The sequence below is a fragment of the Physeter macrocephalus genome, chromosome 11 (genome assembly GCF_002837175.3).
Source record: "Physeter macrocephalus isolate SW-GA chromosome 11, ASM283717v5, whole genome shotgun sequence".
Lineage (NCBI taxonomy): Eukaryota > Metazoa > Chordata > Mammalia > Artiodactyla > Physeteridae > Physeter > Physeter macrocephalus.
In genome coordinates, this window is record NC_041224.1 from 86,673,673 (window position 1) to 86,695,423 (window position 21,751).

A 21,751-nucleotide genomic window follows, 5' to 3' on the forward strand; every position below is an offset into this window, starting at 1 on the left:
TCTTTAAATCCAGAAAGTCCAGTTCTTGAAGTTCAGAGGAGAGATGACACATCTCTTTCAAATTTAGGAAGGAACTTGAGCATGGTTTACAACAAGATGGATGTAGTCCACTGTCGCCATGGTTTTGTGTTTTGCTGTCGTTGTTGTTTGTTCAGTGTTTACCTGTAGGTGCCATTGTTGACTCCCCAAAGCATCAGGACTATACTTTCTAGAAAAGACAAATTAGAAAATCGTCTTGAGGTGGAGGAAAGGAGGAAGGCATGGAGCAGATGGTCAGGGGATGTGTGAGGCGTCCCAGAGGCCCCTGGTTCGGTGTTCTTTCCTTGCTGAGACTGTCAATGAGGTCTGTCCATGCGCGTAGGCAGGGCTTGGAGCTAGCATGCCTGTGCAGATGATCACCCGTGCAGCAGTGATTGGCACTCCATCCCAGCTCCTCCAGTCCCAACGTGAAGATTGTCTCTGTGCATCGGCAAGGTCTTGTGTTCCCAGAAGTCGGAGCTGAAGAAGCACGGGCCACAGCCTACGTCTAAGGGAAGTTTCAATTGCATTCATAATACTTAAGATTTTCTGAGTTGTTGTTACAGTCTTATGGTTTGCGTATCAGCAGCTTCTCTGTGCATTAGAGAAGAGGTTATCTCTCTGTAGCTATAGATAGATAGATAGTTAGATATATAAATATATATATTATATATATATATATATATAATATATATACGCCAAACTGCCTTCCAGGGTTTTTATTCTTTCCTATTTTTTCAGTGTTGTATGTGTAGCAGGCACTTGAGTTTATATGAAGATGTTTGCTTCAGTCAAGGATGGAAGAAAAGAGTCTGTGCAGTGGAAAAGAAGGGGTGTGAGGCCAGGAGAGAGGAGGCAACAGAATATGAATTTGCAGCCACTGGCCACCGCTAGCCAAGGATGTCCAAGTAGATGGGGGCGGCTTTCCCCAGGGCATGGAGGATTCTGTAGATCTCCTTGATGCTCAGCCGCTGCTGCGGTTCTCTCTGCCAGCACCCCAGCATGACATCATACACCTCTTTGGGGCAGACGCGGGGCCTCTCCAAAACACGACCTTGGGTGATGCACTCAATGACCTGAAAAAGGGAGGAGGACAGGGAACTTGTCACCAAAGCTCAGCCTTGGCCCTGTGGCTCAGGCGCAGCAGAAGGCAATGACTTCACTGACGAGCTTCAGGGCAGGGATGGGGGCCAGAGTTGCTCGTCTGTCCCGTGCACGGGTTACAGGGGCCACGATCCAGCACTGGCTGGTCCAGCCCACTGCTGCCCTCTATTCTCCGCCTCTTAGGCCAGGCGTCCAACTCCCACAGACACTCCTCCTTTCACTTCTCTCTTCCTCTCTAGTCCTGAATCTTATCTAGATGACTGATCTGCATTCATTCCCCACTTGGCAGTGGGGATTGGCATGTGACCTGCCCCACCCCCTCTTAGGAGCCTGCATGATTTTGAAACCCCCTTGAAGGAGCTCTGCCCCTCCATGGCCTCCACTTCCTGTGAAGCTCCCCTCCCAGGCACAGCCTCGGTGCACAGGTGATGCTTATCTCTAAGCCATTACACAGGTCCCTTCCTCAGTGAGGCGCATCCTCCCTTGCTCTTTGCACTAAACCATGTATTCTGTTTCTTGAAAAGTCCTTAACACTAGGACTAACCACCTGATCCACCACTGCCCAGCTGGGTGTCCACAGAAAGTCAATTAACCTCAGAGGATCTCAGCATCCTCCCCTGTAAGATGGGGATCAAATATCTCCCCTGACCACCTCCTAAGACTGCTGTAAGGACCAAAGGAGGCCAGGGAAAGGGATTGTATGAGCCACTGTACCAAACGGCAGGCCATAGGGAGGAGTAGGAAGAAAGCGAATAGCGTACGGCTGGACCATCCCCAGCTGGCCCCTCAGGACCACGCCTGTAATTTGCAGTTCAATTCCAATTCCTCAAAAAGATTTCTTTGCTGACACTGTGAATTTTCAAGAGTCTATCTTACAGTTCTCAGGTTATTTTAACTTCTGCCTAACTCTCCCACTGTAACCTTGGGCAACTTATGTACCCCGAACCACAGTTTCCTTATTTGAAGACAGACCGTGATGATAAAATCACACAGAATTTTCTCTAGTAGAGTATGTGAAACATGTTATTTCCTCTCCTTGCCGCCATTAATCTGTATATAGTTTTTATCTCCCTAGGCTGCCCCCAACAGCGCCTTGTCTGGAGTGTGGGCTCATGTCACTCTGACTCTGAGATGGCTTGTCAAACAATCACTGTGTTAGCACTTTCCTGGTCCTGGTCACCCCAGACTCTGCAAAGGCCCACTAGGCTCTGTTCTTTGCCAGCCTGAAAGGTCTCCAGCTGCTCCTGTTCCCTGTTTTTATTTGAACCCTGTCTCCACCTTCCATTACCTTCACCTCCATGAAAAGGGGTCCAGTTCAAACTGCAGTGGCCGCTGCCTAGTGCTAAGATCAAAGGCACTGAAGGGTGGTGTCTCCTCCAATGTGGGGCTCTCCAGTTTGTCAATTTCAATGGAGAAACTCATTATCAGTGACTGTCAGGACTTCACTGCTGCGGTTGGTAGAGTGGAAGAGGTGGCTGCGGGTAAGAAGCCCATCTTCAAGGCCATTGCCTTACCAAGCAGTGTCAGAGATGACCACAATAACCCTGTTAGCTACTCTAAGCCAGTTTAGCTATCCAAGACAGATCATCTGCTGAGACCAATAGAATCCTCAGCCCAGATTCCTCTCCTTACTAGGGCAACCAAACTACATAGGGGCTGTGATCAGGGTGCCTTGTGTGCCTGAGTGCATGCAAATGTGCCAGTATGTGTACACAAGCATGTGTATATATGCACGCATGCATGTGTATGTGTGTATATGTTTACCACTGCCCCCTACCCAGGAAAACAATAATTTTTTAAAGCATCATAACAAATGAGTTCTGATATACACACTTACATTTTTTTTAAAGGTTGTCAAAATATTTTGTCCTATTTTGGGAAATGTGGTCAGGACCCATTCAGTTTGCAAATGATGAGACAGTACAAATGTAATGAAATGCCTTCTTTTCAGTCTTTGACATTTACTTAATTAAACGGTCAGGGTGTAGGAAAGCAAAAATGAACATAGCTTCCAAGAAGAGAGACACTTTCTGGAATATTTAGATAGGATTCTAATATTAAAAGGTCCTCATGTTCATGTTTTCCCAGAAAACAAAAGACCATAAACTGTAGTCTTTTATAGGTCTGCTGGGTTGGGAGACCAAGCCCTTTACTGTCGACAAACTGGACTGAGTTCCCTGGGATGACACAATATCACTGAGAAGCATCTTGCTTTGGACCACGGCCCAAGCCTTCTCCAGGATGATGCTTTCACCTCTGGCTAGGCCATTCCAGAACCCCAAGCAGCGCCCCTTCCTTTTCTCCTGAATTTCAACAAGTGTTTGTGTGAAAAGTACTGAGTTAATATAGGCTAATGTGCTTAGGAAAATGCCTGGCACTAAATGTTAGCTATTATTAAATTTGATGACTAGCATTTTTTATTAATATTGTAAATCAAAAGTATAAAATACATAATGTGTATATTATTACATTTACTGTTATGATTCATCTTATTCCTGGAAGTCCACACACAGCTCTATCAGTAAAATGAAATTTGCCTTCCCAGTTCACCTTCCTGCACATCTCTGGGCCTGGTCTACCTAAAGCCTTTGGGGACCCAGATGACTTGGGCATAGTAGGTGTTTCCACAAGATGGCACAATTGAAAAACTCATAGTTGTTTTTTGTTTTCCCTTTCTGTCTTAGTGAAACATTTGTGATTTTTAAGTGTAGCAGAGCAAACAGAACCGTGACTTGCATCTCAATTTCGACGTCTAATTTCATGCTCTCTTGACAATCACAGCACATTTCCTACAGCTATAATTTTTTTTCTACCAAGAAGGTCTCTCCTTCAGCTTCTGCCAACATTTGCTCTGCTGGCTCCAAACCCCACCTAATGTTTTACACACTCTAAGTGCTGGCCTGAGATGTCTCTTATCAGCCTTCTTCCAAATCAAGGTTCCCATCTGCCCCCTTTCTGTACCTCTGTGTTTGAGAGCTGGAACCATGGCTGCTTTCCATAGGTGAAGATCTCCCAGAGAATCACCCCAAAGCTCCACACATCGCTTTCTGTAGTGAACTTCCGGTACATGATGCTTTCAGGTGGCATCCAACGAATGGGGAGCATGGTGTGTCCTCCCACCTAAAAGGGGTCGAGACAGAAGCACACACAGTGACCAGATTGCCAGAATCAGTCACATCAGTCTGCACTCTTCATAGGCAGATGCCCTCTTGATGCATCTTATTCTAAGATAGCCAAACGTGATGCAACTTTTGTGACGGGCGTGGGGGGCCAGTGGAGATAAGCCTACGATACTGCAGGCAGCTAGAGTAGCAATTAGAGATAACACCTAAGGGAAGGTACGTTCCTTGGCATGGAATATAAAGAAAGATTACAAGATGATTTGAAGTGGGAGAGAAGATTTCAGAATCTGGTACTACAATCAAATCTAACCTTGAGAGGGAGTCCAGAGGGAAGTCACAGAATCACTGAGCAAGGCTACCAAGTATCAGAGTATTTGCAGATATCAGGTTAGACTCCTTGGCCAAGGAGGTTAAAGCACAGCATGGTCCATGTGCATCTAATCTGTACTACTCTGACTTTAGCTTTATCTGACAATCTTGAATTTCTCACTGCTACTTAGAAGTCAGTGTTTCGAGTGAAAGGGATAGGGAAGTTCAAAAGTATGAAAGACCACATGCTAATGAGAAATCAGGTGGACCAGAAGAGAATTCACAACCGTTCTTAGCAAGATCTCAAAGGCCAGTAAGGAAAGTGTTTTGTAAAAATAGCCCGAGGAGGACATCAGCCACCTGTGGGTTTACAGATCTGACAGCCAAGGGCAAGAGGAAGTGACTGACATTCAGGGTACACTTTCCTGAGAAAAAAAATTAGGGAAATCCTCACTGCCCAGGAGGTTAGAGATATTATTAGCATAAGTGGAAGAAAATTCACAGCATGTTTTAGAACTCAGGAACTAACTGTATCATTCATAAATAGAGCACCAGAAATTGGAACTTCTGGCTAATACATGAAACTTGTTAGAAAACTGCTTTCTACTGATAGAAAAAGCGCTCTATAAATGTCCTGATGAACTATTGGTATTAATCAAAGTTCTCATTTTTATGATGGGCCAGTTGGAGGAATTATAATAATAAACCCTTAAGAAAGAATGATTTGTTGGCAATGGGCAATCTAGTCTCTAAAAAAAAAAAGAGAGATCACGTTTGCCTTATCCACTTGAAGTATTTTAGAAGATAAATGATAATATGGATTTGCAGAAGTTGTTTTCAACCTGAGATTTTAAAATCAAGATAGCTCTGTATCAAATGTAAAGACAAATGAAGATGTTTTTTTCAGACAAGCAGACTCAGAAAGTTTACCACTCATAGCCTTTGAGAAAAACAAAGAAGAAAAAATTAATTGAGGATGTACTCCAGAAAAACGGAAAAAGAATCTAAAATATATGATGACTTGGAATATAACAAACAGTGCAAAGAAAATAAGCCACAAAAAAACACAATTTAAATCTAAATAATGGTCACTAATGTGGTAGTAAAATGTAATATAATTACTAATAAATGATTTCTGTAAAATAGAGGCATAAAGTAAATAATAATAGTAATAATACAAATAGTACTATCACTGCTATTATTAACAATATTCTGCAATGAAAATTCCAGATAATTTCAACAATAAGTGCACAGACGAGTAGGCAGAGAAATAATCAAAAGCCTGATAAGAGCTCTGTCTTTTAGAAGGAAGGGCAAGGGAGCTTACAGAAAGTCATCAGTTGTTGATTATAACAGTTTAAATTTAAATGTGCTTGCTAAAATTTTAAAGTAGATTCTAAAAGAATAGAAATAGTACATATAGCTTCCAAACCAGTTTCAGGAAAATAGAACCAAAAGTCTCTAACTAATACCAAAAAGACTACGAAAAGGGGGAGGGATAATAGTGAATAGCACAAAATGAAAAAGAAGTTTAAATAATATCACTATAAACAATAAGAATTAATGGGTTATATATGATACCTCTTAAATAAGAGAAACATTTATGTTAAAAAATCAAGATGCATGTTATCTAGAAAAGACATATTTAAAAGGAAATAACAGAAAATACTGAAAATTTTGAAGGAATTTTGAAAATACTGAAACTTTTGAAAGAATATAAAAATATAACAAACAGTAAAAAAAATTGAATATACAATGTATATAATATTCACTATACATAATAATATATGACAATATATAATTGAATATATAATATATATTGAATAGATAATATTCAATATGTGTAATATACATTGAGAATATAATTCATATATAGTATATTGAATATGTCATATATTCAATATAGAACATATCAAAATTGAATGCATATATGAAAAAATTTCAGAAAGCCAAGAACTAAATGGATACAAAGTGGTCTATATTATATTTGAAGATGGTAAAATTTGCCATTATGAAAATTATGAGCTTTTTTGCTCCAATTAAGATAGCAACAAAAATGTATAAAAAGTAAAACAGGTTATAAATAAAGGAAAACTAACAAAGCTACAATTACAATGGAAAATTAAAACACTTATTTTGCAAAATGACAGATCAAGAAGATAACAAAAATAAAGATACATTTAAAAAATAAAAATAATGAGTTTTAATTGATATATATGAGTGATGCATGTATATTTCAGCCTCCTGAAAAAGTTGCATATTATTTTCAATTATCTAAAAGGCATTTATAAAAACCAATCATATATTATCCTCACAGGAAGTCTGAAATTCCAAGAGAAGAAACAAAGTAAACATAAGGTAAAAATAAAAGAAGAAAAGCCATTCTTTCAAACGATGCCCAAAATTACCAACACCCTTTCCTGATTAAAAGCCCTAATTCATTAGTAATAAAAGGTAACTTCCTTTAATATACTAAATGTCATATTTACTGATAAAACATTGAAAGCATAGAAGGTATCTTCTATTACTGATTTTATGCAATACTTTTCAGGTGGCCCTAGCCAGTACAATAAAGCAGGAATAAAAACAAGGTAAAAATACTGAAAAGGAGGAGTCAAAACACCATTGTTCACATATGATATGACAGTTCAAGACAATTAGCTAAAAAGCAATTAGAACCATTATATGATTTAGTAAGCTACCCAGACATGAAATGAATATACAAAAATCAGACTATTCTCATGCACTAGTAAAATGACTTCAAAATTCAATAGAAAATAAACATGCTCTTACATTAGCAACAACAACAAAATGTTTAAGATTCCTAGGTATAGCCTTAGCAGAAAATATACGAGGTCTATGTAAGGAAAAGTATTGAAAAACATAAAAGAAGATCTGAATACATGGAAAGATGTGTCTTTTCCTTGGATAGGAAGACTCAATATCATGAACCTCTCATTCTTCCCTAAAATTAATCTACAAATTCAACACAATCTAAATAAAACCCTGAATGGAATGATATATGGAAACTGACAATATGATACCAAAATTCGAGAGGAGTAAATATTTGATTAAAAAAAACTAAGATATAATTGAGATAGAAAAACAAGGGATATTTGCTGTATCAGATAGCATAACATATTATCAAACTACAGGAATGAACACACTGTGTTACTGGCATAGGAATAGACAATTTCACTGATCAATGGAACAAAATAGAGACCAGAAGCAGACCCATGTATCAATACTGGAATTTAATATATGAAATGATAGGTTAGTAATCAGTGTTGGGACAATGAACTATTCATTTAAAAAGTACACTTAGATACCTACCTCACACCATATACAAAAATCATTTCCAGATGGATTAAAGAGCTAAACATAAAAAACAAAACAATAATCATATTAGAAGAAAACTTAGAAAAGTATTTGGATAACCTCAGGAGAGGAAGGCCTTCCTAAATAAGACATATGTTCAAGGAGCCATAAAGGACAGAATTCAGAGATACCACTGGTATAAAATTCAATACTTTTGCATGGCAAAATACAAAATAAGCATAGTTAAAAGACAAATGACAGAGAAAATATTTGCAATATATGTAACAAGGAATTAAAATCCATATATTATAAAGTGCTTCCTTAAATTAGTTAAAAACAAGAAATCCAACAGAGAAATGAATCAAGGGTAAGAGTAGATGATTCACAAAACAGCTACAAATGGGTAAGAGTAGATGATTCACAAAACAGCTACAAATGGCCACAAACACATGAAGAAATGTCAATTAAAACAATAAAAGACACATTTTTAAAAATATTATGTGGGGAAAATGAAGAGACTGGTATTATCCAGTGCATGAGAGGTCCTGAGGAAGAGTTATTCCTTGCTAAGACTGGGGTAGCCTTTTTTGAGGGCAGCCTGGCAGAATCTGTCCACACTAAAGATGTTAAGTGTCTTTTAATCCAGCAATTTCACTTCTAGAAGTCTTGGAAAAATACTTGCTCATGTAAGCAAAAATACTTCGTTGAAGATATTTTATTTCATTGTTTTTAAGGGCAGCAATTTGTTCATCATTAAATGTATATGCAGCAGTTAAAAGGAATACAGTAGAGTTATGTAGAGTGATATGTCAATACGTCCAGGATATAGTAAAGGAAAATGCAAAACATTAAAAATATATATTAGCATTCTCATTTATGTAAAAATGTGTATGCATAAGCAAATATATTAAAAGGCAATAACGTATTATATAACTCTGTAACTGCATAGAAAATGTCCAGAAATCTAGCCATTAAACCAGTGGTTTTCTCTAGAAAGGAAAGTGAGAGTGAGAACCCGACCAAAGAGAAAATTCTTTTTTTTTTTTACTCTAGTATGTATTTCTATGCTGTTTGTAATTTTATCGTAATCGTGTGCCACATTTGAAAATTTTAAACAATAAAAGAAAAAAAATAAACATATGACTAAAGGAAAACCAGTGGACCTAATTTATTTACGTTCTAAATCAAAATATTACTTTTGAAGAAAAATTGGGTTTTTGATACAATCTAGTGGAATGGTTTATTGTACCTGGTTTCTTGAATAAAAAGAAAAAGAGGTTAGGAATATGGGAACATTTTTCTTGATGAAAAATGGTAAATAATAGATTCCTCCAAATTGATGCTGGTTGTTTGCCTCATTTGATGATTTTATACACAATCCAGAAAAGCCATTCCAAATTGAAATTTCCAAGTTTACCGCAAGAAAAATTTGAGTGTGCTGGTGTAAACTTTGATGAGCTTCAGCGTCTGGGCAGAAAATTATCAGAAGGGTATTAATTGGCCACAGAGGTACCACTAAGAAGAATTTTATCAAGATTTTTGCTGGGCGGCACCACCAACGTGGGTGAAGTTTATATGACATTCCTCCAGAAGTGGACTAAAACATTTCAAGTGAACTGTGATATAACAAAGAAAAGTAATAAGTTGGAAGTCCGAAGCTTGTATTCTGATGTGACTTTTGACAAGCTCTTAACCTCTTTGAACTTCAGTTTCCTCATCTTCAACATAGGAGTCAAGCAACGGCCATATCTAAAGTGAGATGATGTATATAAAAACCAACTGAACATCACTAAATACAAAACATAATACACATAAAGTGCAATGACTGTGCCCTATGTGTAGTGAGCAGCAGAATAAACCTGATTTCCTAGACTGTCCATATTTCCCATAGATCCACCTAGACTACACTGATTTTCCTTAAGAGCTACCTGCACTCTTGTGTCCTTCTCCCCCATTGGAGAGATGCAGTCTGGGAAAGGTAGTGGTCAAATCCTTCCTTGGTAAAAAGAATACTGACAAATATCCCCATGGTGAAACCTAGCCAGGCAAGCAATGGGCTGAAATAACAATCTTAATAAGAATAGTCCTAATTAATGCACACTAAATATCAGCCACTAGATGTTACACACACCCCACATTTTTTTTAACATCTTTATTGGAGTATAATTGCTTTACAATGGTGTGTTAGTTTCTGCTTTATAACACAGTGAATCAGTTATACATATACACATGTTCCCATATCTCTTCCCTCTTGCGTCTCCCTCCCTCCCACCCTCCCTATCCCACCCCTCTAGATGGTCACCAAGCACCGAGCTGATCTCCCTGTATCTGATCTCCCAAAGCTATGCGGCTGCTTCCCACTAGGTATCTATTTTACGTTTGGTAGTGTATATATGTCCATGCCACTCTCTCACTTTGTCCCAGCTTACCCTTCCCCCTCCCCATATCCTCAAGTCCATTCTCTAGTAGGTTTGCGTCTCCATTCCCGTCTTACCACACCCCACATTTAATCCTCTCTCTCGTACTATGTGGTAGAATTCCCTAGTATCCCCATTTCACAGATGAAGATAAGGTAATTTGCTTAGGTACTGCTTGAGAAATTCTTGCTAATGATCCAAGCTCTCAATGAGATACATTAAGGATCTGAGAGCTGAGCCTTAAAATAGGAAATATATAGGAATAAGACGAAAATTCCAAGAAATGAGTCTAAAAATAAAATAACTTCTTAGAGATCTTCGGATTACACTACCTTGAGTAATACCTTCCACCACCTCTGTTATTGTGGATTCGGGTGCTGTCAGCCTGATCTTCCTTTACAAAGTTCCCTTTTACCTAATGATGTCAGCAGCCACTGATGATCATGGCCCAGATCCATTATTTCATTAGTGGCTTTACAAGGGTGACACTCTAATTCTAGCATTCCCTCTGCATAGATTAGCTGGAAATCTTCTATGAATAAAAACTTTCCTTCGCTAACTATTTGGTTACACTGATAACAGTTTATATTAGAAACCCCTTTTATTTACCAGTTCTCAGAATAATGAGTCCCTTCCCTAGCATCCTCCAAAGGTGACCAGTGAGAGAGGTTTGTTTTGTTTTACTTTGGTTTTGAGAAGCATCATCAGTTCTTTGCGTGTGTGCTTGTGTGTGTGTGTGTGTGTGTGTGTGTGTGTGTGTGTGTTAATACATTTGAAGTGTTTCCATCAATTATAATTGCTCTTTTTGACGTTCACTGTTCAATCTTTGGCCAGTAGCAGCCTCTTCAAGTTGGCACCTCTCACCAAACCCCAGTGGTCTTTGATAGCATTCTTGCTTTCAGACAAGAAAAAATATCCTAGGCTCATCTTGTCCATTTGCTGCCCTGGCCCTAGACTCAGTCATTTTTTCAAGGAACCCTGGATCCTTTTGGTGGACAATGGAATTTAGAGAACACACTATGGAAGTCAGGAATGCTCACTGCTGTTGGGTTGGTCAGTATTTCTGGGTCCTTATAATGGAAATAACTAGGAAAAACTTTTCTTTCGAAAGAAAATACTTCAGGAGTTTATATTGATTTTTCCAACTCAAATTTAGAATTACAGAGCTTTTACTTGATTTTGGTTTTATATCTGTATTTTTTTTCCTATGATGAAAATCTTGATTCTTACATTAGTAGTATTACTTATTTGCTTTATCCTAATATATATATTTCAAATTCAGTTCAAGTATCATTACTAACAACATGATTGCTGAAAGCTGTCTACAGTCTTTGCAGTTCTTTTCATCTTTAAGATATACCTACTAGGGACATACCTAAAACATTGCTATGTTTTAAAGTCATGTGAAATAATTCCTCTCTGAGTGACGAAGTCACCAACCTAATACACAGGTTTATCTGTTTCATTTTGCTTTTGATTTTTAAGAATTGCTTTGCTTTTTCTTTCCCATTCGACATAATGTTTTACAAAGATGCAAAAACCGTTACATGGTTTTAAAGTCAAACCAAAAAATCAAGGTATATGAAATCTAAGACTAGTTCCATCTCTGTTCACTCTCCTCACCCTGATCTCCTCCTCCTCCAGAGGCAACCATTTTATGTTTGTTTTTAGTTTATTCTTTTATTGTTTGTAACATAAGCAAATATGGATTATATTCATTTTCCTCACTTTCATAAACGAAAGTAGGATACCATACCTGTTACATACTTTACTTTTTTCCCCCACTGGGGTTCTCTCATTCCTTTTATAGCTAGATAGGACTCCATGTGCATGATCACACCACAGTTTATCCAATCAATCCACTATTGATAGGACTGGGTTGTTTCCATTCTTTTTTTTTTTAACATCTTTATTGGAGTATAATTGCTTTACAATGGTGTGTTAGTTTCTGCTTTATAACAAAGTGAATCAGTTATCCATATACACATGTTATCCTCAAGTCCATTCTCTAGTAGGTCTGTGTCTTTATTCCCGTCTTACCCCTAGGTTCTTCATGACCCTTTTTTTTTTCTTAGATTCCATATATATGTGTTAGCATACGGTATTTGTTTTTCTCTTTCTGACTTACTTCACTCTGTTTGACAGACTCTAGGCCCATCCACCTCACTGCCATTCCTTCGTTATTGTCAACAGGGAAATGCACTCTTTATGTATAGCTCAGGTGGTTCTCACTCCCCCTAAAGGGTAAGAGTCTAAAATTTCCATGGAGTGTAACAGGCAGAGATAGACTGCAGTGCCCACTGAAATGGTTTCAGTAACATAACTTTGGAGATACATGAAGTCTTTCCAATGGGTACCCAGGCAAGGATAGTTTTGAAGGATTATGCAGATCCTCAACTCTCTTATGGATTTTTTCTAACACTGAGAACCCACTGTGGTCCAGCAACTTCCCTGCCCAATTGTGCATGCGCACACACACACACACACACACACACACACACACACGCCTGCCACTCTCAAAAGGAAAGACAAAATCTCTCACTCATTCTAAATCTTAGGATAGAAAACCTACAGAGGACAAATGAATAAACTCTGTGAAATATTGGTATGGGTGTTGAAAATGAATGTCTCTAGTGACTGGGAAATAAATTCTTTTGCAAGTCTGGTGGTTTCCAATTCTTTTCAAACCACTGAAGGGGGACAGACTTCAAAGAATTATCAGCTGAGAGAAGATTAAAAAGAAATTTTGATAAGAGACCAATATGTGATTTTAGGCAAAAAATGAGACATGAGTTCAAAGAATTGTCACGTTACAGTAACAAAATTCTTTCCTTTCCCATCCTGTTTATTGTGAATAACGTCTCTCATTTCTTATATTTATAAAAATGAAAAAACAGTAATAGAATTGATCCTGAACTTTAACCTAATCCCATACCTTAGCAATAAATAATATTCATCAATGAATACAAACTAATCGAAAAATATAAGATGTATTTCCAAAAATATTGTACACCTTATCTTTCACATTCATCAAATGTTGTGATATATATACATTATTTTGATCTACTGCCTATTTCTGTGTATTACTAATAATTGTAATGATAACTCAATCCAAACCTCTTAATATCTAGAAACTTATGGTCATTGGGCATTAAAAATTACATTTAAATCTTTGTATATATTTCTGTCACACTAAATTATGATAGAATGGCCAATAAAAGGCTTTCATGCAGAAAATGAGAATCCATAAGGATAAAATTTGGTAGGGAAACTGGAATGAAAATATAAATTCAAGAAGAAGGAACCATGTAAACCTGAGTGTTTAAGTACTTGTTCATGTGTTTTATAGATGATGGGTCAAATTGCTCTGGTATTTAAAGTTCATTAGCATTAAAGGAGAGATGTATTTTTTTAATGTCAATATTTACAACGCTGTGGAAATGACATACTTAAAAGTATGTTGTCGATTTTAGATGGCAACTTAAAACACGCAAAGGGACATACATGGTTTTTCAAAATTCTTTTAGGGGCATTAAAGTTTAAAGATGACAGGTATAGAGCCTGGGCATCTAGAGTGTAAAGTTTAGAGTCTCTCTGGCTAACTTCTATCTTTCCCCAAGGCTGTATGCCACCCATCCTCAGGCCTGCAGCTGTATCCTGGGAGAGGATGTGAAAAGAGGAAAGCAAAAACTACAGCCTCACCTCCAGCCTCAGGTGCTTGCCTGAAATCCTCCAGCCTCATTTCTTTCATTCAAGCCTTCAGCCCTCACTCCCAGCCTTGCCCTGAGGGCCAGGAGTAAGTGGGATTGAGGGGTGGAAAAGCAGGGTGGCCGCAGAGGCTGCCAGGTTTCTTTTCCTTCTGGGGGCAGGATGCCCTGGGGCAGAGTGTTCCCGGTGGGAGGCAAACCTCCCCCCTCCTCCACCCTCCCCACAGCCATGCTTTCTCTTCGAAGACTGCCTTTCCTGAACAAGGTAATTGTCTTGCTTATTTCCATAGAATGATGCCAACTTCCCTGCAGTCAGAGGGAACCCACGGCTGTGGGTTAAAGAGAAACTCAGCTGAGCTCGAGAAGGCTCTCAGGTCTCTGCATCTAATTACACAGAAAAGGAGGCATCTTCTTCAAAGGACATACGGAAGCCCGCTTCTCTCCCAGAAGTTCAAAATGTCTATCCTCACATAACTCCGACAAGGTATAAAGGAGACAAAGTGACCCATATATTCCAGATAAAGAAATCAGGACCCAGCAAAGGTGAGCAAATACAGAGCATTATTGATACCAATGGAAGGACTCAAGCTTCCTCTGTAATCACTAATCTATATGGGCCATGTCAAAATCTGTTAAAGCAGATGAGAATGGCAGTTGCTTTCTGAAAAGTTATAGAAACTTTGCAATGTACATTAATGGCAAAATACCCTAATCAGGAGATTATCATAAAGATTGTCATTTATGGTGTCATTATTTTTTATTTATTCAATTTTAATCTCTCTTAATTGCATGTCTCAGCACATAGAAGAGTCTCCATATGCATTAAGGAAAATAAAAGGCTTAGCATATATGCTTTCTTCATCCCCTGGAAAGTCTCCTGGTTTCCCAAATGCCCCAGCAGCTTTGCCTCTTACACCCAGCTCTGCTCGTCTGAGCAGCTCATCATCCGGGCAGGGGGCAGTCACCTTGAACATGCCCCAGGTAGGAGTCCCAGCCACTAAACACAGTCTTTAAAATCACTACCACTCTTATTCCCGAGGGTCTGGGGTTTTCACCCACACGGGCTGCATATCAGTATTAGCTACATCCAATACAGACACACACATCCATACATTGGGAAGGAGACTGTTTAGATGAACATATGTGCATATGTGTCAATCACATGCATGTGAGTACAGTCATGGATACAAACACAGGTCTGTCGCTCATGCCCCGAACATATGAAGTTGGTGAAAATCTCCCTCTGACACCTCTTGAAATAAATGACCTAAATGTAGGAGGAAAGGCCCAAAGTATTTTTTTTTTGCTTTTTTTTTTTTCATTTTAACCATTTTTAAAAATTGGAGTATAGTTAATTTAAAATGTTGTGTTAGTTTCAGGTGTACAGAAAAATGATTCAGTTATACACACACACACACACACATACACACACACACATATATACACAAAATTGGAGTATAGTTAATTTAAAATGTTGTGTTAGTTTCAGGTGTACAGAAAAATGACACACACACACACACACACACACACACATATATACACATACCTGTAATTTTTCAGATTCTTTTCCGTTATAGATTATTACAAGATATTGAATATAATTTCCTGTGCTATACAGTAGGTCCTTGTTTACCTATTTTGTATATTGTAGTGTGTACACGTTAATCCCAAACTCCTAATTTATCTACCCGGCCCTGCTAATCTCTTCCTCTTCCCAATCAAGTAGGGCAAATTATTATGTAACTTCTTATAAACACAAACTGAAGACCACGGCCCCAGGTCTAATGGGTGCTTGGAATTCTTTGAAGGGAAGGTGCAGAGGAAACTCACAAAGACACTATTATAGAACTGCTCCCTCAAAGCAGGGCTTTATGACGGCTTAAGCAAGAAATGTCCGTTTAGGAGAACTTTAGTGGAATGCATGTTTCAGGCTGAGCCTCTAGCCCCAGGATTAGGAAAAACCACTGGAGTTTTCCAAAAATACAAGGAGTTTTAAAAGCCAAGTTGTTTAGCAGTGTGAGCCTAGAGGATAAAGAGGCCCGTTGTGATTCTGCCCAACTCTCTTACCTAGAGCTGCATCTGCCGGGAGCAAGTTCTCAGATGGAAGCCCCAGGAACACATACCTTTTATAACTTCCCCTTTTGTTTTCCTCTTTCTAAATCCTGTCTAAATGCTGGCACTCATTCTGAGAACTCATTGTCCTTTACTGCCCCAAACAATGTATATTTTTATAGAGCCTACATTGCAAGTTCAAAGATGTGGGCTGAAAAATGATTTGGCTCTGGTCTTCTTTCCCAAATGCCCAGACGTGGAGCCTCCTGGCTGCACTCATATCTTCTCATGGAAACAAACTTGAGGGATGTTGTTAAAAGGGCCCAACTTGCTGAACAAAGCTGGAGATATCAGCTCAGCTCAGATCCATGGATCACACTGGATCCAGACTGATCCATTCAGACCCCAAGTGCTTGCTAAACATCAATAGGTAAAGGAAGGCAGGAGGATAAAGCCTCCTTGTGATCAATCTAGATTTTTAATTTACCCTGTACAGCTCAGGCACTGATAGATTTTGGTTTAGATTCAGATTTATTTAGCAAAAATAAGATAATCCCTTCCAAGCAAGAATGGCTTTGCTAAATATCTAGATGCCTCCGCAAATCTGAAAAATATAACCACTGCTATTGAAAATGTGTGTATAGGATGAAGAAACAGAAGATCCAACAGAGCAAAAAGGATAATTTATAACTTGGCCAATACCCTTTACTAGCTAAGCAACGCTAGGGGATGTATTTGACCTCTGAAGACTCAGCTTTCTAGGGTATAAAATGGGGACAATGATGCAGCTACACAGAACATGTACAGACACTAAATGAGATATTAAATGGAACAGAGACATGGTGGGTTTTCAATACACACGCTCGTGCATGTGACTTTGGATCAAAATCTTTCTTGAAAGATGTTAATTTCTCAATGTCTATGTTTAATGAATGAATAGCACCTCTCAATTTTTCCAGGGGCTTGGACATTCTGCTCAGTGACCCTTACAACAAAGAGACACCATTCTTGATTTATGGATAAGGAAACCAGCTCAAGAATGGAATGTCAGCAAGTCCATGGTGAATAGAGGCCAAGCTAAAAGTTAATCCACTGCCATACTCCAAATCTCTCTCATTAGGGGTTTTGTGAGTTCAAGACAATCCGACCTACAAACACTGGGAGCGGCTAGAAGGAGCTTCCAGGAGCAGTGTGGCCACCAAACCCGGATCCTTGGAATATTTGTCTGTTTACCAAAGCAGGGTTTAGACACTTAGGAAGTGCACCTAATGTGAATCTCAGGAAAGACAAGACCCGGCCAGTTAGTGGCTGCATAGCCTATGAGAGAGGCCTCAGGGGAAAAAAGGCAGAACAAGATAATTTGAATTTTAAAAAGCAAAGACTAAGATGGGATCTTTTTCCTCCAAAAGCAAACCGAATTATAATCGTCTCCTCCAGCCATCTTCTCAGAGACATTAATAACAATAGCAATAATACTTCCTATTGAAAGAATATCCCACCAGCCTTAAGACGACAGCATTGAATTCTTTAATCACGATTCTAGTTTTATGATATCATCTTATGAGCCTGGGCTTTCCATCCAAGAGCAGGGGTGAACAGCCAGCAGATGTGCACCAATGGCTCCATGAGAGAAAGAGCTTTTCTAATAATCGCTGGAATAGCCTCCCTTGAAAGCCAATGAGGCCTTATCTGTAAATAAGCTCAGGCTGAGTCCCCACCTCTTAAGCTTTGAATGAGAGGCTAGACTATGTGGCCTTCTTAACTGAAGGCTTTTTTTTTTTTCTCTAATTTCAAGATTCCAACAGCCTGGCACACTTGACCTGCCATTTATAATATCTGTTATGCAGACCCAGTGCCTGGGTCGTTGGAACACCTTCTTGCCCTTCCATTGCGAGGGTCCCAAATCAGCTGTCCCAGAAACAGACAGCTTAAAACAGCCTCTGTTTGGTGCTCCTGATCTTTGTCTCAGACAGAATGTGTGAGGACTAATTAGAGAATGTTTATAAAGCCTAGCCAGTAGCATGAGACTACCGTTGAAAGTACTGATGTATAGTATTATTTCCTACAATGACAGGGATTTCTGTGCTGGTCTGACACCTGCCATCATTAGGGGCTGCTTCTGAACTGTCTCTAAAAGAGGTTTGGCCAGCTGCGGTCTTCGCATTTCCCTCATTGTGAGAACCCTCGGGTCATGATGCATGTGGCTCACACATCTCTCATCTCTCTGGGCCAGAGGCTGGAAAAGGCAGGTAGCTGTTTCTGGGTCAGTGGAAGGTAAGACCTAAAGCCTCTAACAAACTTTGCACCCTGCACGCTCTACTCAATGCTGTTGAAAAAGCATAAGCTCTCCCATTAAAAAAGCTGCTGGGTGCAGAAACAGGTCCCCAGAATGGGAACAGAAGGTGGCCCACCCTTAAGCAGATCGTACAGCAAAGGCAGTATAACATCATGATACAGCGTTAGACACAAGGCCACAAATTCATAGCCATGTCACCTCCAGAAATCACTTAACCTCTCTGAGCCTCGGTTCTCCATATGTTAAACATCAACTGGTATTTACTTCCTAAAATGACCATGAGGATTAAATAAAATAATCCACGTAAAGCATTTGGCACAGTGTCCAGCACATGGCAAGTATCAATACAATGGTCCCCATTATCACTATGGTTGTGCTAGTAGCATTGCTATCTTAGCCCATATTTGCAAGAAGCGTACTCCACATCGAGGATTTAGATAACATAGGGGGATAGGTTTTGAACTTCTGTGGGTGCAGGTAGATGGGGGTAATTTGGTGATGGTAAAGATTGAGGCTGGATTAGGAACTAAATTTCAGGTGTCCTTGGGTATGGCTCGTTCAGTGTTGGGCTTCCCAGAAAGAGAAGTCTTTTTTGGTTTTGTGCTGCCATAAGAAGCAAACAAACCCTTGCCTCCTTTCTCCCCCCTCCCTCCACTTGCCCTGTGCTCTTAATGAAGCATTTGCCATCCCTCAGTTACAGTGCTTAGTGCAGGTTGAACACATCAGCCAGAAAGGCACGGCTGTAGCTAGAGGTAAAATCTGCTACTTCCAAACCACTCCAAATTAATCATTCTAACCTGAGGGAGACTTGGGCCTTTGGGCCCACCTTTTTGTTTTATTAACTGCCAACCAAAAATGCCAGAAGTGGCTGGGAAAGAAGCACAAAATGAGGGACAGGGAACACTTTGCATATTTTAATTACTTCAGTAAACAATACATATCACAGCAGAAGCCTACCATCAATGGCTACGTCCCAGGCAAAGGGAATTTGGAAGAGCATCATGGGACCTGACATAAAAAACATGCACCTCTTCCTTAGACTAGAGGCTGCCTTATCTAGCTTCCCTGAGCTGGAATTAAACTTGCAATCCCTCCACGGACTAGTTGCTGAAGCAGCTCCAACTAGGGCAAGAAGGTGAACAATACACAACTTTTCACCCTCAGACCTTTCTGGAGAACTGAATGCTCCTCTTCACCCAATAGAAAGAGGGATTCTTCTCGGAGTCATGAAACAAGACCCTTCAATTCTAAAGGCAGGACACTTGGTGCCTGAGAGGAGAGAGCTCACAGATCACCGGCTGGATCTCTGGCAGGACCACAAAAATGAACCAGTGGATAACATTCTCCATCCTCATTTAAAGGTGGGGATTCAACTTAGAAAAAATAACAGGATTAAGTTCTCAGGGAAGCCTGCGGTTAGGTGATAGCAGCTGAATCACTCTGCGAACTGCCAAGTGATTAATCAACTTGTTAATACCACTACTATTTTTATGTATCACAGGTTCTTAGTTAGCCCTTCCCCTAAGAAATTCCAGGAAAGAGTATTAGTTAACCTAGCCACCCTCCTTACAGTGACGGGTGGCCTCCAGCTTCTTGGGAGGAAGGCAGCAGGAAGGAAGATCTGACACCAAGGGAAGCCGTGGAACCCAGTGAAAAGAACACTGGATTGAGACTCAGGTCAACTGAGTTCTTGTCCCAGTTCTACCAGGGTGTCGCCCTGTGGCTTTGGCACCCTGTGCTTCCTTTTGGTCTCAATGTTCACATCTGCAATAAGGACAGAGTTGGACCAGAGGATTGCTACGCTTCTTCTCCATGTGAAAACGGCATGAGATTGTCCAAAGCAAAATTTTCTTATCTTCATCAATATACCAGGAGCACTGAACAACAGCTCATCTCAAGGTCCTTTGCCACATCAGCAGCCTCAGCAGCCTGGTTTTCCAGAGTTTGTGTGTGTGTGTGTGTGTGTGTGTGTGTGTGTGTGTGTGTGTGTTCCAAGCAAGACAAGAAGAGCAATGGGCCAGAACTTGGGAGCTCCAGGGCCCTGCCTTAGGTTTACATCACACCACCTGGCTCATCCCTGGGCCCCTGGGTCCTCATTTATAAAATTGGTAGGGTGAGCGAAGAGAATTGGGCTAGTTGACTTTTAGGTCATCTAGTTCCAAAATACGGTGATTCGGTGAAGCCCCTCCCAGCCCTGGGAGAAGGTTAGAGTTCTGAGACCCACTAGTTCCACACAGTCCACTACTCTACAACTGGATCCCAGGGTGCCTTTGTGCAGTGAAGGGTGTGAGCCAAGGGTAATCTCAGATGAAAGGGCTGGAGGAGCTTTCCCTCCACACAGCATCTGGCATCCCAAGCTATCATCTGAGGCCTGCAGCTGTGGGCTGCTCCTTTTCCCTTTATAAACAAGCCCTACCTCTTGGCTTCTCCCTCAAGGTCAAAAGGAGGGGGAAGACTGCTCTGAGGATGAACCCAGGAGAAAGTCTTAAATGCTAAGCCAGTAATCACAGTTGGATGGTTTTTTTCAAAGGCATTCCTACTCTATTGTACACATTCATGTTTCCAAAAGCATAGAAGGAGGATAAGGGCAAGTGGGCTTCTTGTTTCTAATGAAACTGGGATGAAATATCTTACTCAGGGTCATTTAGTGAGTTCCCAGGAGGTAGAGCCAGGCTAAGTCTGGGGTAGGCAATCCGCAAGCATAGTGCCCTCATCTTAATTTATTTAAACCTCTGGTCTCCACTGCAACAGAGGTAGAAAGAGATTCTTTCAGTATTTCAAGGTTGGGGCAGAGGTGGAAGGCTTGTCCCAGTGAACAGGGATGTAGAACAAAAACTTACTGAGTGTTTATACTGGGCCAGGATCTATGATAAATAAGACAAAATGCACTGCTTCATCCACTCCTCTCAATATGCCTTGGCTCTGGAAATTATTATTATCAAAAGCATTGCATGAAGGAAGGAAAGGAAGGAGAGGGAGGAAGAGGTTAAGCAACTTATGTGAGTTCAAAAGGCTGAAGAGTGAAAGATCCAAGCCTCACACCCAAATTATTCTGATTCCAAAACCAATGTTCTTTTGCACCCCCAAGTCAGAGTTCTTATGCATTTTCAAGTTGAAGGAAGACTCACTTGTAAAAAAAGTTTTCAGGCCTATAAATTGATGGGCTGGAGGTGGCAGATTTGGGGAAGTATGATAGAAATCCCAGAATTTGTTTTCTCTAAAAACACCCATAAAAGCTAAAGAGGATTTTCATTCAGAAATATCTAAATCTGCAGATTCAATGAAGGAAGATGGAAGCCAACATCGGCCCAGAGAATGCTCATAAAAATGACACTGGAAAACATCATATGTTCCTCCTCGTAGACAGACTGGAAAAAGCAGTCAGTCACAGGCTTTGCTTCCTCGGTC

The 21,751-nt window shown here is 39.9% G+C and overlaps 1 protein-coding gene across 2 annotated transcripts in view; it reads right to left on the reverse strand.

The window, feature by feature from the left end:
- Positions 1-720: 720 nt before the first annotated feature.
- Positions 721-21,751, reverse strand: part of NTRK3 (neurotrophic receptor tyrosine kinase 3) — a 296,832-nt gene continuing 275,801 nt past the window's right edge. For both annotated transcript variants that reach the window (XM_055088208.1, XM_055088207.1), the window contains 2 exons: positions 4,084-4,242; positions 721-1,094 (listed from right to left, as the gene is read on the reverse strand). In XM_055088208.1, coding sequence (XP_054944183.1) covers positions 909-1,094; positions 4,084-4,242 — 345 coding nt within the window. In that variant the 3' untranslated portion in view covers positions 721-908. The remainder of the gene's footprint in view (positions 1,095-4,083; positions 4,243-21,751) is intronic.